At 43.3% G+C, this 16,143-nt stretch overlaps 4 protein-coding genes across 4 annotated transcripts; 2 read left to right on the forward strand and 2 right to left on the reverse strand.

Annotated features, from left to right (window-relative positions):
- The first annotated feature begins 138 nt into the window (after window positions 1-138).
- On the forward strand, window positions 139-11,644 carry LOC128309715 (ubiquitin carboxyl-terminal hydrolase 8). Its single transcript, XM_053046173.1, has 11 exons — window positions 139-1,110; window positions 1,185-1,323; window positions 1,400-1,722; window positions 1,784-1,914; window positions 2,023-2,326; window positions 8,890-9,020; window positions 9,156-9,255; window positions 9,925-10,041; window positions 10,131-10,340; window positions 10,408-10,769; window positions 10,841-11,644. Exons 1-11 carry the CDS (start codon window positions 334-336, stop codon window positions 10,959-10,961), a joined length of 2,715 nt encoding a protein of 904 aa, XP_052902133.1. The 5' UTR covers window positions 139-333; the 3' UTR covers window positions 10,962-11,644.
- A 932-nt stretch (window positions 11,645-12,576) lies between these two features.
- LOC128298589 (uncharacterized) lies at window positions 12,577-14,176 on the reverse strand. The gene is made up of 2 exons (XM_053034358.1): window positions 13,997-14,176; window positions 12,577-13,695 (listed from the first exon to the last, which is right to left on the reverse strand). The coding sequence occupies exons 1-2, from the start codon at window positions 14,174-14,176 to the stop codon at window positions 12,577-12,579; spliced, it is 1,299 nt and encodes a 432-aa protein (XP_052890318.1).
- Window positions 14,177-14,368: 192 nt separating this feature from the next.
- On the forward strand, window positions 14,369-15,365 carry LOC128310251 (uncharacterized). The gene is made up of 3 exons (XM_053046847.1): window positions 14,369-14,428; window positions 14,757-15,023; window positions 15,088-15,365. Exons 1-3 carry the CDS (start codon window positions 14,369-14,371, stop codon window positions 15,280-15,282), a joined length of 522 nt encoding a protein of 173 aa, XP_052902807.1. The 3' UTR covers window positions 15,283-15,365.
- LOC128297181 (mitochondrial import inner membrane translocase subunit Tim16) lies at window positions 15,347-16,059 on the reverse strand. The gene is made up of 2 exons (XM_053032780.1): window positions 15,750-16,059; window positions 15,347-15,677 (listed from the first exon to the last, which is right to left on the reverse strand). The coding sequence occupies exons 1-2, from the start codon at window positions 15,910-15,912 to the stop codon at window positions 15,439-15,441; spliced, it is 402 nt and encodes a 133-aa protein (XP_052888740.1). The 5' UTR covers window positions 15,913-16,059; the 3' UTR covers window positions 15,347-15,438.
- Window positions 16,060-16,143: the final 84 nt, after the last annotated feature.

Here is a 16,143-nt window from a genome sequence, read left to right on the forward strand (position 1 = left end):
GCCTTTTTTGTCCGTTTCACATTCGATACAAAACGAGTAGAAAACGCTCTATTGTCATCGGCATTTTGACAGTAGTTCAGCTATTTTGACAAAGCTATTCGTACAAAATTTATGCGTGATTCCAAATAAAAACAGTGTTTGAATTGTCCAATTTGTGTGAAATTCGTGAAAAAAATCGCTAGCCAATCGACAGTTCGGTTCACACCTTCATCATCTATCCGACGAGACAATTACAATTAAGCCTGAGTCCCCGTTTTCGCAGGGTGCGGACGATTGCAGATCCGTTCCATGATTCAGTTTGTTTTAGCATATTATGCTTAATCGAAAACAATCATGAGCTATCCGAAGCAGCTGTACATGGCAGAGCATTTCGAAGACTTGGAGAAGCTGTACATGAAGCTTCCCCCCGGCATTAAGGATCGCGAACTAGACGTCATATGCAAATCGGCACGGAAGCTGATCGAGCAGAGCGAACGATACTACATCAACCGGGATGAGGAAATGGCGTACATTGGATACATGAAGCTGATGAATCTGGTGCAGGTCATACGGAAGAATAAGGATTACGCGCGAAAAAAAGAAACGGTCACAAAGTTGCTCGGTACACAGACCGAGTTCAATAGGATTTTCGAAAAGCTGCAGAAATTAAAGGAAAGCTTAGAGAACCGATTTAAGGAGCGAGCCCGTCAAAAAGGATTCACAACCCTTCCAAAAGCTGTTGATGTGGAGCGGGAAAGCAACAATGGATCACTGGGAGGAAAGGATGTGGTCAAGATATTACCTGCCTCGGGGCACAAACAAACCGTCACTGCGATGGAACTGCACGGAATGATTAACGACTGTCGAATTAGTATGTTGATAATGGACTGCCGTCCTGTGAAGGATTTTGATGCGTCCCATTTGCGGTATTCGTTTCTGGTTAATGTTCCGGAACATTTATTGGTGGCGGGTATGACGGCCGGAAAGATTAACCATGCACTACCGCCTGAATCTCGCACGCTCTGGTCAAACAGGATGGTTAAGGATCAGGTGATACTGATGGATTGGAACACGGCCGGTGCGCCCGTTAAGGACACGCCGATTTACATTTTGAACTATATCCTATGCCACGTAAGTATCTGAAGGATGTACGATAAGTGTCCCAATATTACCTGAACACATTTTTGTTATTTAACCCCAAACAGTACGATCAGGACATTGAAGATACGAAAATTATTCGACTGGATGGTGGCTATGAAAGCTTCGTTTTGCACTATCCTGCGAGCTGTTTGAATCCTTCCTACCGGCCACCGATGGTTGCAGATGGTATAGGCGAAAATATAGGTATTTTCTTTATGATTTTTCGTGTGTCAGCATAACAGTCTCCATCCTCTTTCTTGATGCTCTTCACCTTTTACAGACGATATCGAGTATCCGAACATTAGTGACATTCCAATGAAGGAAGAAAGTTTTACAAAGCCCGGATTTAAACCGACCATCGATCGAAACAGCAAGGTGGCAGCAGTCAGCTTATACGAGGCGCGGAAGAAACCTCTGGAGGACATTCTAGTCGAACATGAGCAGATACTGGATAAATCGAAACAAAATGCGCTTGAAATTATAAACACCGAAACGGAACTAAAGAACCTCGAAAAGCAACAACCGCTTGAGAACGGCGCGGACGAAACGCAAGAATCACTGCTGTTCGAAGTGATGCAGCTGAAGGATCGCCAGCGCGATTATGTAGGGTTTTCGATGTTGCCCAACTTTGACACAGGTGTAATAAATGAATCCCTCGTTTTAGGAAGCTGAAAAAGCACGCATTTTAGAAGAGGAGGAAAACTACAAGGAAATGGAAAAGGAACAACAGGAACGTGGAGAACAAATTTCTACCGAACAAGCGGAGCAGCTAGAACGGGAAGCATACGAGCGTAGGTGCGTTGACGCAATTCAGCTGCTTTCTTATACGTATTTTTGTATTCTTCGTGTTTCCACTCGATGCTAACCTCAATTTTCTGATCATAATTCGTTTCTTTTCCTTAGACTACGCGATAAGGAACGGGAACAACGGGAGCTGGAAGAGAAATGTCAGCGATTGGCGCGCGAGCGTGAGGAAAAGCTTGCGCTAGCCCGTGAGCAAAAGCGGCACCTTAAGGAGAACGTGCCGGAGACAGTAAAGCGGGCTTACTCCGAAGAGGACCAGGGCCCCAATGCGTACGGCAGCAATGTGATGAGGTTGCCACTGTTTGACCGATCCGCTAAACCGCTGGCGGACCATAATCACAACGTGCGTATACGCGATCTGGACGTAGTGCAGCGCGACTTTGCACCGGTCTACGGAAGTGTGGTGAGTAGACGCCTGGGTATGGGTATGCTTTTGTACGATTTCTACCTATCGCCATCGACATCGTTGCGCTGATCGTTGTATCGTTGTGGAGAACGTGACCTGGGGGAGATTATTATGTGACGTGTAACGTTGCATGCATTGCTATGTGTACGCAACGTGGTACATTTTTGTGGTCACTGTTGAAACTTTCGGGTTATAATTCGTTGTGGCGCTAAGTGTTTGTACTAGTCATCTTCTGCGCAATATTGATGGGTTATTGTAGTGTTTTTAAAATTTGTTTAATCATGGATGGTGCACTTATTTACATATTAATGATTTGCATTCTTTTGCCACCCTTTTGCTATTTTCATAGGCATATATCTTTATGCGTGGTTCTGCGGTATGGTTATTTATTTATTTTAATTCAATTTGCTAATTTATATGCATTTTGTCCTTTATTCATGTTTTTTTTCATTGTTTTTTACCATACCAACCATGAGGGGAAGTTTTACAAACATAATTCATGCCATTTTGTGTGCTTTATTCTCTGAACAACAAGAGCAATACTTGAAGGTTCTAAAACGAAAAACAAATCTATTGATAGAAGCTACTTCACTACTGCAAAATTTGTGCGAAAAGCTTAAATTTAAAATTAAACAAGAATTCTATATTTAAAAGAACCACTGATACGAACCTTAAGTAGTTACTGAGGAAAAAGGTAAACAACATCGCGTTTCATCTACCTCTCCAGTTTATATCTCGAGTATCCTTGTTTCCGTATCTCAGGCCAACGAAATCTAATAATAACAATGTGCTTGCTGTTTCCCCTTATCTCCATTGCGCCTATTATGTCAAAGCGGCGCCGTCCAACTTTTTCCGATACGCGAATTCAATAACAACTTTTGCCAAGAGCGTACTTGACTCATCCCTGCAGCAGTTGCTCTTCAACGATTTTGTTCCACCAATACCACCGTTTGTGGCTAGTAATAGCAGCATAAAAGCGACCACATTGAACGCCTCAACACAGCAGCACAAAGCATGGTAATGATAGGAACATCATTGTGATACGCCGAAAATAATGTACAAACCGAACATTTCAATATCCATGGGGTTGCAAAACGGTACCAACGGTAATGGTGAGCCCCAGTCGCCGGTCGCAATAGTACTGCTAACCGAACACGATGGTAACGATGGTGTGGTCTGTGCTGATGCATTGCAGATGTAGACGAGCAAATTGTCATGCAATTGCTAATGCCGGTAAGCCGATGCGACACCGAACACACTATACAGCGGCAGCATCCCCCTGAATCGTGTGTCTAGTGTCCTTGACAGTGGCATTCCTGGGTTTGGAGTGCACCACCTATCTCGTATGCTATCTCACTTCCTCATATACCTTGTGGGTGTGTGTTCCGATCCGGAAACGGTTCCCTCCACCCAAAAAAACAGATGTCAAATAACATCCTTTTCGGTGGAAATCAAATTTGCGTGTTTGGTGTGCCGGTTCCATTTGAATCCCTTCGTTTATAGCGTTTGGCAGGGATGCGTTTATAGTACTACCAGTATCATCAGTAATATTTACGATCTAATATGGAAGGAAAAACCTTCCCGTTTGGTTGCTGCCAATGGAGACGCCCGGTAGTTGACGCATGGTAATGAATCATGCTCTCTATTTGAAATATTATTGAATTATAGTTTCTGCAGCGAGTTAAACGAAAAAGCGAAAAATAATATTGTTTCATGCTCACGTATTAGCCAGAAAGAAGAAAACAATATTTTAACGTGTTGCCCTTTCTCGAATCTTGTACATTTTTTTCCACGTCCCCCTTTTCCATGGAATTTTCTTTCCTGTGGTGCCACGCGTAAACCGGCGCTTACAAATCAAATCTGTTGCAACCGGTCCACGAGCCGTCAGAAATCATGATCATGGAAGGAGGGGGTTGGTATATAGGTGGGAATTAGCCACACACGCTTTTTACGCTACCCACGTGTACCCAACACGACCGGCAACCGGCTACCATTGATACGAAAGCTCTAAGCAGTGCTTTGTACTGTTTGTACACCCCTCCTCAACGACGGCCGTATCCCCAGAAATGATTGAGGTCGCCCAGAACACGTTGCACCGCCGTACGTCAATGGGCAAAAATTCCACAACCCTGGGCATGGGCATGGACATGCATTTTGTCCCTCGCTTTCGTTTTGTTTGCTATCCTTTGCTCATCGTTCCCGTGCCAGCCAGACAGTGTTGACGGTGTATTGCTGCAGAACCATGGCAATGACTTTTGTTGTGCCATGTGTCTGCAACGTTCGTGTACGGTGCTGATTCTTGTCAATTAGCGGAGTCTAGTGCGGGGTCCGTCGGATTTTGTTTTTCCAAAACCTCGCAACGCAAGAGAGTGGCCGGAAATATTCTCCACTCTCACCACAACTCGTATCGGGAGTCCTTTCGGCGAACACTACGCGAACAGCACGTTCTACCGAACCAGTTCGGCATACCGGAACATGGTGGATGTTTGTCGGCGCTCGTGGCGCTCGACAGTTCGTTCAAGTTGCCGGTGGTGAAACGTGGTCCTGGCGCTGCTTACTACCAAACCAACTGAGACACAGCGAAAAGGTCGTTTTTTTTTTGGAACATTTTACTATTTGTTCGACACTTTTTCTATTCGTGTGTACGTTTGTGTTTGTATTATTATGGCCACTAGCAATTTCGGTCGGTTTGTGTGTGGTTGGTGAGAACGGTTGGACGAGTAACGGTCGGCTGGAAGAAAAGCAAGAAATCAAATTCTTTCGCGCGGCAAACGGAACCCTTCCCACTGAAGCTTTATGCCTTCCCTTCATTAGCGCCTTTGTTTGTTGCGCAAGTGTGTGGTTACGGGATTGTTTTATTTGCTTTCAAATAGACCAAATCAATACACGAACCGTGTGTGTGTGTGGGTATGTTGCGTATGTGCGAACATAAATGAAATCAAAAACTACAAAACGTTGTCGTTGTTACTTACTGACGTTGCTTAATTGGCATTGGAAGTGCTGTGGCCACTAAACATCTCTTGGTGAAAGCTTTTACCAGCCAGCGACAGTGATAATTAAACATTAAAAACCATTTAAAAGTTTGTGCCTTTATGTGTGTTGGTGGTGGTACCGGTGGAGCTGATTGACTAAACTGCCGACATAAGCGGTCCCCTGTATTTTTCCGGTAATCGTGTAAACCTGACTGCAATGAGAACTGGTGCGGGTGTGGATTGTTATTTGAGTTTATCGCGTTACCCGAACGCATCAACCTTAACCTTAGCGACATCGGCATTGGATAGGTCTTTGGGATTAACGACGGACCAACGATCGCCAGCAGGGAACACGGCCTCTACAGTCGGATGGGAAGCAATCGGACTAGCTCGTCACGCATACCTCCAAAAGTGCCAAAACAGCACTTCAATCATCGAAATTCACTGCTAGCACTGGCCGGAATTTGAAAACAAAGAGGATTAGTAACAGTTGTTGGTTAGATTAAGACAACCACAGCCAAAAGGTGGAACATCCAGTGGAAAAGAATCGTGAAACCTCGCTTCACTACGAGAAGACCGCAAGGTCCAAAGTTAGCTTAAAGTGTGTCATGCGCTAGAAACGTACAACAACATACAGGGATAAAAGTGTTTCGTGAGCTTTCAACACCAACACCTTTTTTTAAACGGAAAGTTCCCGGCTGCAGATACGCAACCAATCAGCAAGATGGTCGTTGTCGCAGGTTATAAAATAAAGCTTCCACACTATCATCAGCTTATCCCGTACAAAAAGGTATGTGAACGCCGGGGAAAGTAATGGGATACGGTTGAACCATGCTAGTTGTAAACTTTCGTACATTTATAAAGAAACTGAACAAACATTTTTTTGTTCCACCAATTTCCCTTTGTTACTCTTTGTGTTGTCCGCTTAAAGCTTCCAAGCGTTGCAGTGCGGGTACCGTTGAGACTTACCCGTGGCTAGTCCCGCCATCTCTTATTCGTGTTTATCGCTTCGAAATTAAACAGAGTGGTAAAATTTATCACACCCTATCATCTTTCGCAACCCTCCGGTGTGTTGCACCCGGCGGTAAAGTCCCCGGTAACATTAGAACTTGGCCCTAGCGTGACATCAGCCCGTGAAGAGTAAATTACGCTTCATTGTTTTTTTTGTATCATGTCTCGCTGTTCGGTTTTCTCCACCGAACTTTCCGCACAACTGCGACCGACCAAGCTCAAACTTGCCACATTTTTGGCGCTAAATGGCCACTGAATTGTATTCTGCTGGCGGTGGGGTGAAGAGGGCACCGGGAATCAAGGACCAGTTTGAACGGGAAAGAGATGGCAGCAAAGTGTTTCTTTCATGGAAAGAATCCAACAAGGTATGCAGATATGAGTATATCATTAATTAACATAGTCAGTGAGCGTGAGCTTATGCCGTGGCTGCTGGGAATTAATAATTTTAAACGTCCTTTGATGTCATGTTTGCGTGGACATTTCATGCTGCTAGAGTTGAATGAAGAAACGTGTTCCTTCGTAAGGACATAATCGTTTCAATCCTTCAGCAAAGAGTGCTCGCAATATATAAAATAACTACACTAATAATAGAACAATTTGAATACGGCAGTACAGCGGCTGAACAGAAGGAAGGAAAACTATACGACCGGAAAATGAACATCTGTCAGCAGGCTGTCGGCACGCTTCCTCGTCGTTGCTATTTAAGCCTGGGTGCGATTTTGCATCTGTGTTTCTACCTACAGCTGGGAGTACGGTCACATCGTGTTGGGTTATCCATTATTGCAAACAAACGTCTGCATGTCTGGCAGTGAGCTTTGAAAGCTGAACCTGCTGTGAGAGAGAGAGAGAAAGTCGACCATTTTGTAACGGCCTGGTGTGGGTTGCCACTGTCATTTTCATTCGCAACCCGGATTAGACGATTGACGCCGTTCGACACAACACCAAACTATTCAAGTTTTACTCCTCCGTATGACGTAGTACAATCGGTCGACTTCCTTATAGCCTCCTACGTGTACGCCTCTTAAACTTTCCGCAAACGTTCCCTGTGGCGAAAAGACGAACGATTTAATTATTCAACTTGAGCTATTTTTAATAAAATTGTTTTTGCACGAAATGGATCTTGGAGACCCGCGGACGGGCGGACGGACGCCTTTATAGAGGGTAGAAAATGTACATAAACCGATGGATGTGTGCCTTACTTTGTTGGCGGCAACACACAAAACTGCGAGGTCCGTCCCCATTGGATCGCCATTTGTGTGCCACAAAAGGGATACATTGGGATGGTGATATTTTTGGTTTGGGCACTCTCTTCACACAATTCACTTTCCACGGAATGCAACAACAAAAAAAAAACTGAAGATGGATGACCGCAACAACAAGCGAATCGGTGGCAAATGAGTTGAACCTACCGTGTGGTATGGGTTTTCACGAGAAATCAAAGCTTTTCCGACCAGTTCTCTAGTGACCGGGAGGGGTATTCTACCCATTTCTTTACTATACCATAGCACGCGTTTCGGAGCAGATGTATGTTATTCGATAAGGGCACAAACCGACGTAAGGGAGTTCTATTTTTTCCGCCGAAATGGGAGTACAACAAAGGTTGGCGGATGGAATTACCATAAGAAAAGGGAAAATGGCCACTACGGTCGCGCACTATCCACCGTTTGGTGCTGTGGAGTCTGGCAAATATAAGAGTGCGATTTGCTGTATAATGGACTCCCTGGGCTAGGAACTCCGGGAAGTGGTATGAGCCAGTTAATGGTAGTAATTGATTCTTTCTCAACGTTTTGTTTATTACACTTTGCATTAACGGCTTTAGCTAGTTCTTGGCCGTTTATTGCATTTAATGTTTTAATAATCGTACATTAGCCACATTTCACTCTTGGAGTTTAAATTACTATCGTTATATTATTGTATTATTGTGATACAAAGAAAGGAATAAGCTAAAAATTGCTTTAAAAGCTAAGAAAACACATTGGTCATTGTTGATGTTTTCTTAAAAATCATATGTGATGTGATGTTTAAAAAAAAATAGTAAGAAACCGATCGATTATTACTCAACAGACGTTGGCCAATCCATTCCCTTACACGCTTTGCTACCGAACGTGGCAAATGTTCTGTTTTGAGTAAGGATTTTTTTTTTATTTAATAGTTTAATTTAATTACCCACGCGCAAAACCCATCGCGAGTGGGCCGTCCAGTGTGAAAGCAGAGCATACAGCTGAGCGGATTACACGAGTTCTGGTCGAGTTGGGTTTTCTTGTCTTTCTGCGTGCCGTCTTGGGCCAGAAATTGCTTCTTGACCGCTTCTTAGTGTCAAGTAGATGTTTGTTGGACGGCGAGGATGTGTGCCGCATTTGCATATTTGTGTCGCTATTGTGTATTTGTCCACACTGCCAAACCCCCGTCACCCATCCGCCCCTCGGTGTAATATGCAACGAAAAAAGCACTTTCTAAGTACTAAAAATGGAATCAAAATAAAGATGACAAAATGGCGTGCATGCAAAAGTATAGCTTGTTTTACTATTATCCTACACTCACTCCATCTGGACTGTTCGGTTTTTCTCTTCCCAACAGGGACGTGGCCTAACCGGGTTAAAGAATCTAGGTAATACCTGCTACATGAACAGCATACTGCAGTGCCTCAGCAATACATACTTTTTAAATGAATTCTTCCACGATCCATCGTTCAAGATGCACCTCAATCGGTGAGTATGCATGCGAAAGGATTTGGTGACCACCGTCACTGCTGCTGCCGTGTGCCGTAACCATCGTCGGTTATGTATATGTGTTCTTTTTTTACATTCTATCTTCGCTTATCGTGCTCTTCTCCATTGCAACAGGAACAATAAAACGCAGGGCAAAATCGGCGAAGAGGTAGCGGCCGTCATCAAGGCGCTCTGGACGGGACAGTACAAGTGCATTGCGAGCAAAAATTTGCGGGTAAGTTACCATTATCCGACGGTGCAAGCCTAAGCCGACAGGTGCGATGGTTCGTGTTTCGCTTAATTTATGATGCAAATTGTAACCGTTTTGGTCCTCGTTGGCGCGCTGTACCGGCTGTGCCGGCAGTGAACTTGAAGAACCCAAAGCCGTAAGGTACGGAGTAATTAGCTTACTCACTGGTTACGAACACACACGCCGGGTTGTGTACGGGTAATGGAGAGGGATTTGAATTGAATGAATTATGTATGGAGAGTATGAAGGAACATCCTTGAAATCATGAGGAAATCGTTACATGACTAAACGAGCTATATGTATTACAACTTCTCTGTCGATTGTTATTTAAATTACTCCATCCTTTGTTGCTTTACCTTTGAAATGCCAAGCAAGGAGTGCAACACGACAAAACGTAACGTTCGATAGGGTTAAAGGATTTGTGTTTGTTTGTTTGTAAATTAATCGTGAGATTATCCGTCGAATGACACGTCGTCATAAAGAAAGTAGTTTAATCTCGTTTGGTGTACTGAGTGTGAATGTGGCGCCTTTTAAATCATAAAGCTACCGGTGGTAAATAATCTCAGCGTCATAAGACCATTACTATAAAATGGCTAAGCTTAAGGTTGGAGTAATAATAACATCTGGACACGTTTTTTCTCTCCATATTTTCAGTACGTCGTCGGGCAGTACGAGCGACAGTTTGGTGGCATTGAGCAGCAGGATTCACACGAGTTCCTCACGATACTTATGGATTGGTTACACTCCGATCTGCAGACAAAACAGATGCAGGTAAAATAAATACTTTCACATTTCAGTGGCAAACAGCGGAACGCATTAGCTGGCTCCGATTTTTGTACGAATTAAATCGCTTCTTCTAGATATCAACCAGCCTCGATCAGATGCCACCGTCAGAGAAGGCATGGATAGAGCATTTCAAGGGCAAGGGCAGCTACATATCGGAGCTGTTCTATGGGCAAATCAAAAGTACGGTCAAATGCACCCGGTGCCACAAGGAAAGTGCCACCTACGAATCCTTTTCGAATCTCAGCCTGGAGCTGCCCCAAGATTCGAACATCTGTTACTTGGAGGTACGGTTGTATAATTCATCTGTTTTTCTTTAATTGTGCTAATAACCGATTTGCTTATCCGTTCCAGAACTGTCTCGATATGTACTTTAACGGAGAGGAGGTCCGCGGATGGCACTGTCCAAAGTGCAAAAGCAATCAGGATGCGATCAAAAAGTTAGACATCTCCCGGCTACCGTCCATATTGGTGGTGCACTTTAAACGGTTTTACGCCGATCCGGACACGATGTCGACGGTCTACCGGAAGAAGCAAACGCTCGTCAAGTTTCCGCTGAGCGAACTGAACATGACACGTTACCTGGCCCGTACCGAGGTGAACCGTAACAAACGGCTAACAACGTTCCGCTACCATCTGTACGGTGTTTCAAACCATTACGGTTCGATGGAGAGTGGTCACTATACGGCATTCTGTTTAAACAATATACATCAAAAGTAAGCATCAAAGCAGAATTGTGCTTGCAGTGCGCATAATTCATACCGAATACTTATCGCTTTCGTTACAGATGGTTCAAATTTGACGATTACAACGTATCCAGCATTGATGCGTCGGATGTGCAAGCGAGTGCTGCGTATATTCTGTTCTACTCCTGTTTACCCGATCGACCACAGTCCGATGTGCGATAGGACAATGCATGTAAATCTCTTTCACGTGAAACAAACAATGGCACATATACCGAGCCGAACAAATACACGTATATGCCGTATATTGTTGGGCTGATCCGTACGATCAGCTGGGAGTTAAGACTTTAGAATGTTCAAAAGGGTGTTAACGTTGATGCGAAGTGGGGGTAACATACGAAAGCCGGGATATGAAACCAGGGGGTAAAACTGGAGCTAACACACTACCACTATGAAAAGGAGTATGTAAAGAACAAATATGTTTGGTATTGAAACGAAATGGATATGATTAGGCGCAGTGCAGTAACTGCGTACTGACTGTGCATATAATATATTGCTAAACACTATTACTACTACTGTGATTGCCAATCAAAAAAAAAAACGAAGGAGGAACAAACTAAAGGAATCGACTGCATGTGCGATAGAGAAAGAACGGGATAAGTTATGTACGATGGTATGATAGAACAGCAAAGCTAAAGATTTTTTGATAATATGACTGTAGTGGGGGAGATTTACGCACCGATGTGCGGATATAGAAACAGGCAAACGATACTGTATATCTTGATGAAGATATAATTCATATATAAAGAACGAAACAGTAGTTTATGTATAAGCGATGAAGATATGTTAAAAGCTACGAGCATATTTTTGCAAGCAAATATATGAAGCAGTCCAAGCGGATGGACTTAATTATATATTTCTTTACTGCTGCTTTACGATAGCGAATGTGAGAAACAAAAAAACAAAGAATTGATTAGTTTTATTTTTCATTAATTCATCCATTTTGTATATGTATACATTATTATAATGCATTTCTGATCAATGTGCCGCCCATTTTGAGATAGGGCACGGAATTCAATGCAACGATATAGCCCAATAACACCCGGTTCGGCCAGTTATGTAAAGTCTTGTCGTATTATTTAAATATGATTTGATTTTAGCTTGTTTCGCACCTTCATTGCAAATGTGAGCTACACAGTCTATCGTATTCTGTACCTCAATATCGCTTCAGATTGTTTTTAAATGCTATTTTTTGTTGCTAGATTATGACCTTACTTTTTCGTTCCACTTTTCTTTAAATCAATTAGATCTTTCATAGTATCATAGAGATTGAAAAAAAACACGTAAAAGAAAATATTACACATATAAAAATGGTTTAATAGCTACCGAAGAAAGCTACCAGATTAAATAGGAAGCGGAACACATACGGCAGTTGTCGTAAAAAGTAACTTATTCTTTAGCTTCGACGTGATTTTTTTCTGCTTTTGTTCCCTTATAGTATAGAGTTTGGTCCCTCGCACCTTTCTACCAAATTTGACTAAAGGGTGAGGGAAATTGTTCTTCCTGCTTTGTCCGTCGCAACGTTACACTGCTGGTACAAAACGCATAGCGGGAATGACTAGAAAAAAGTAAAATAGTTAGTATACCTTGTCTGATTGATGCCGCTTTTGAAATACTAGCCGATACAAACTCTTAAAGCGTTTTCTAATGATGTGTGTTTAGTTGTTTAACCCCTTATTAATTATTTTCAGCCATTTTGTTGTGTAAACACTAAGCGAATTAGTGTAATTTAAACACTGAAGAGCAAAGGATATTTTAACTTAAATATTTGTGGCTTTACTCAAACTGAGAGCTCTTCGGTGGAAGAATTAATTTGCGTCGATTCGCCCTGCAGCCGTCCATCGCTAGGATGCACCCTTACTCCAACTGGAACTCCGTCGACACCAGTCGTGTTTCCGGTCAGTTGAGTATTTGTAGGACAGATCTCAGTCAGTATAACCACCTCGTACGGACTGCAGTCGGAAAGGTGCAAAACGGAGCACAGCCAACCGTAAAAACCCTTCTCGATGTCGGCTATTTCGTTGAGCCATGTTCTAAAATGGAAACTGATCTGTCGGAGGCCAGCGTAAAGTGCAAGCCCCACCGTACACAGCACAATGCCGAGCGGGTAGGCCAGAATGAGAAGCGGGGACATTAACAACTTATGGCAGTATGATCGCTCCTCGTTAAAGTACGTAAACATGTTATACCAGGTCACGGTGCCCATGTAAAATGAATAGATGCCGGTCGTAAACGTTACGAACGGTAGACATATGAGTGAAAGCAGTAGAATATGCACCCCGGTCCGAAGTGTACAGCAGCTCCGTTCGTTTCGATTAGCCTCTCCATGTACGGCAAGCGCCTGCTTGCTGATCTGTTCCAGCTCTTCGCGGGAAATGTTAAGCTGAACGTCGATCGATTGTCCCTTCTTGCGTCCGCGCTTTATCGTACCCGTCATTGTAAGATAGTTGTCGGTGGACGATGCATACGAACGGTTCGTATTGTAGCGCTCCAGACTGTGCTGGTCCAGGTCCGCATTAAGGACGCTCGTTTCGCCTGATTCCAGATCCTCGTAATTGCAAATGGCAGACGGTGAACGACGTCGACCGATTTCGTCCAAATCTGTCCGAATGTTAACACGCTTTTTCGAACGCTTCGACCCACTGCCACCGGTGAGCAGTTCGGCCGATTTGCTGGACTTCCGGTCGAGACTGCTTTCGGAGATGCTGCTAGGCGTAACAGTGGAGCTATCCTTGAGCGGATGAAAGTGTTGCAACTCGTTCAAATCATCTTCATCCTCGTTGGTGCCGTTCGATGTCGGTCCTTTATTGTTTATCTCGATGATTTCCTCACTATTCCATCGCTTATTTCTTCGGCAGTCTTCACGTTCCGGCGTCAAATCCCATTCTTTGCGCGTTCCCTGTAGGAAATGGGTTAAGGATTAAAGAACTTTTGTAGATAGTATTTGTGTTACAAACTAGATTTAAAAGTATGGTGATTTTACCGGTCCCCAATCAAAACAAACACCCAAGTTCTACACGCATAATACAAACACATACAATATCCTGCACGTCAAAACAATTGTACCAATACTACAATACTAACGCGAAGAAAGGATATTCAATGCAACAACAAAAGCAATAAGATGACCCACCCAACGAAGAACGCTCAAGATTTCGTGGCGGCATAAACGACTGACGATATTTAGGGGAAGAGTTTACCTGTATGTTAACGATGTGGTCAATATGATTGCCAAGGTTGGATTTCTTCCCCGTTTGTCGTTTTCTCGGGGGGATAAACACAGGAAACTCACTCTGGCCACCGCCTAAATGTCGGTTCGGAGACGGTTGCTGCTGTTGTTGCGTCCGGACGACCATATCGTCCGTTGTTAGGACGACCATTTTATGGGTGTCACTGGAAATATGCTTTGATTGCTCTCCACAATATCATTTCAGCATGATATGGCACTAGTGAAAAGGACAATATTGCGAACAACGGCACAGAGCGATTCTTGCTGAATGTCTTGTACAACAATTTCTGACAAACGCATAGATGAAGCGAAGCCAACATGGGTCCCGCAACAGACAGGCGCAATGGGATGCGAATATGATATACCCGGTAAAAAAACACAGGGTCAGATTTTGGTAAAGGAGGTAAACAATACATGGTTGCAACAAAAATGTTTGCTGGGGTTGGTATTTTATATCATCAACGATTAACGAGCAGCGATCATACTGTTTTGTTCATATATCCAGAACCTTCACGTGTTCTGAGCTGAAAGATCATGCGTTACCATAGCAACGGCTTTGATCGGATCAATGATGGTTACCGTTTTTGATCCGTAATTTAAATAGTGTGTGCTAGAAAAATAAACTTATCATATATCAGTTTGTTTGGTTCTTTTTAGATAATCTTCCTTCCCAGTTTCGTTCTTTGTATGGTATTCAGTAATATTTTGAATTCCAATCTACCAAACCACAGCAAATTGGCAACACTGCCGAGCGATGCTGTCAATCCCGATTTGTTTACGTTCAGTTGAAAAAAAAAAACACGATAAATAGCCAAATTGTAGGTGAGGAAGGTTCGGAATCTCGTTCGTTCAAGAGTGTAGCAAAACTGGATCAACAAAAATGGGGTGTTTCCACACACTACTCTTCCTTGATAAAAGAACTACGACAGCTGAAGAAAACGGAGAGTGTGCTCAAATCGATGATCGATAAAATCAACCATGAACTGAACCAACTGGTGGTAAGAACCCGTGTCTCAATCGTATCGGCCGATTCGTTTTGTCAAAGCGTCTTTCTTCTTACAGGTTGAGGAATTGCAAATTAAATCCCGCGATGTTCAACTTAGTGTTGAAATAGCATCTGCTAAAACCACGAATCCAGTTCCACCAATGGATGAAGCCACGTGCAGCACAAAAGAAATCAATCAACAAACACTAAATTTGGAAGTGCAAGACGAACGAATATTCAAATCATTGGAAGAATCAGATGAAGAGCTGTAGCTGGATGATACGATGATTTCTCAAAGCAACTACCATGAATTTGTAGAATCTACCATTTGTTGCACTAAATAGACATGTTTACTTATAAATTTAACAGTGTTCATTGCAGTGAGCTTGACTTTCGTGGGATTGCAAACTGCAACGACGCATAACTGATCACTTTGCCGTTTCGGGTTTCCCCGTACCGGTGTCCGTTTTTTCTCCTTCCGGTGGCTTTGCCTCCTTCAATTCCTGATCTATTCGTTCTTTAGCGCGGAAAACTTTAGATTGTAGGTAGAACGATCCACCCTTGGATTTATCGTTTACGTTAAACAAATGTTCGTAGTTTTTGTTCACCTCTTCTGGGTCAAGTTTCGTTACGTTGAGAATTTGCTGTGCCTCCTCAAGGGTCATGCCTAGCGGGAAGACGAGAAAGAACACGTGTAAACGCATGGTTCGCATGGCGAGCCGATATGATTCCACATTACCAGTCCTTAGGTTAGCCACAGCGCGATTTTGTCCCTGTTGTCCACCACCAGCACGTTTTGCCGCTTCTTGGGATGCTGCTATCTCCTGCTTCAGAGCTCGCGTGAAAGCCTTTCCTATGATTTGGCCGCCAAGCACGATGATTTGAGCTATGTACTTTGCCATATTGGTGTAACGTATTTCACTCGTTGAAGTGAATGTTAATGAACTGTTGAAAGTTTGGAGTTGCTAGCAAAGACTTTACAGTAAATTAACACAGTTTCGTCATCCTTTCCGGCCTTGCCGGATTCTCTAGAATTTTAGAAACAAACATGAGTTACACAACAAACTTTTGACAATTGCCAAAGTGCACGCACAGTGGCTGCTTTTCAATAGAATAACGGTCAACTAATTGTA

This window comes from Anopheles moucheti, chromosome 2, assembly GCF_943734755.1.
Source record: "Anopheles moucheti chromosome 2, idAnoMoucSN_F20_07, whole genome shotgun sequence".
In the NCBI taxonomy this organism is placed as follows: Eukaryota; Metazoa; Arthropoda; class Insecta; order Diptera; family Culicidae; genus Anopheles; species Anopheles moucheti.

Bases quoted from the DNA above. Each gene is read 5' to 3' on its own strand.
- LOC128309715 (XM_053046173.1), top strand. From the start codon at position 334: ATGAGCTATCCGAAGCAGCTGTACATGGCAGAGCATTTCGAAGACTTG. The intron at 1,324-1,399 runs GTATTTTCTTTA...CACCTTTTACAG, and splicing joins TGGTATAGGCGAAAATATAG to ACGATATCGAGTATCCGAAC. The intron at 10,341-10,407 runs GTACGGTTGTAT...TATCCGTTCCAG, and splicing joins CGAACATCTGTTACTTGGAG to AACTGTCTCGATATGTACTT.
- LOC128298589 (XM_053034358.1), bottom strand. From the start codon at position 14,176: ATGGTCGTCCTAACAACGGACGATATGGTCGTCCGGACGCAACAACAG. The intron at 13,696-13,996 runs GTAAACTCTTCC...CATTTCCTACAG, and splicing joins ACCACATCGTTAACATACAG to GGAACGCGCAAAGAATGGGA.
- LOC128310251 (XM_053046847.1), top strand. From the start codon at position 14,369: ATGGGATGCGAATATGATATACCCGGTAAAAAAACACAGGGTCAGATT. The intron at 14,429-14,756 runs GTAAACAATACA...ACCAAACCACAG, and splicing joins GTCAGATTTTGGTAAAGGAG to CAAATTGGCAACACTGCCGA. The intron at 15,024-15,087 runs GTAAGAACCCGT...TTCTTCTTACAG, and splicing joins ATGAACTGAACCAACTGGTG to GTTGAGGAATTGCAAATTAA.
- LOC128297181 (XM_053032780.1), bottom strand. From the start codon at position 15,912: ATGGCAAAGTACATAGCTCAAATCATCGTGCTTGGCGGCCAAATCATA. The intron at 15,678-15,749 runs GTAATGTGGAAT...TCTTCCCGCTAG, and splicing joins TGTGGCTAACCTAAGGACTG to GCATGACCCTTGAGGAGGCA.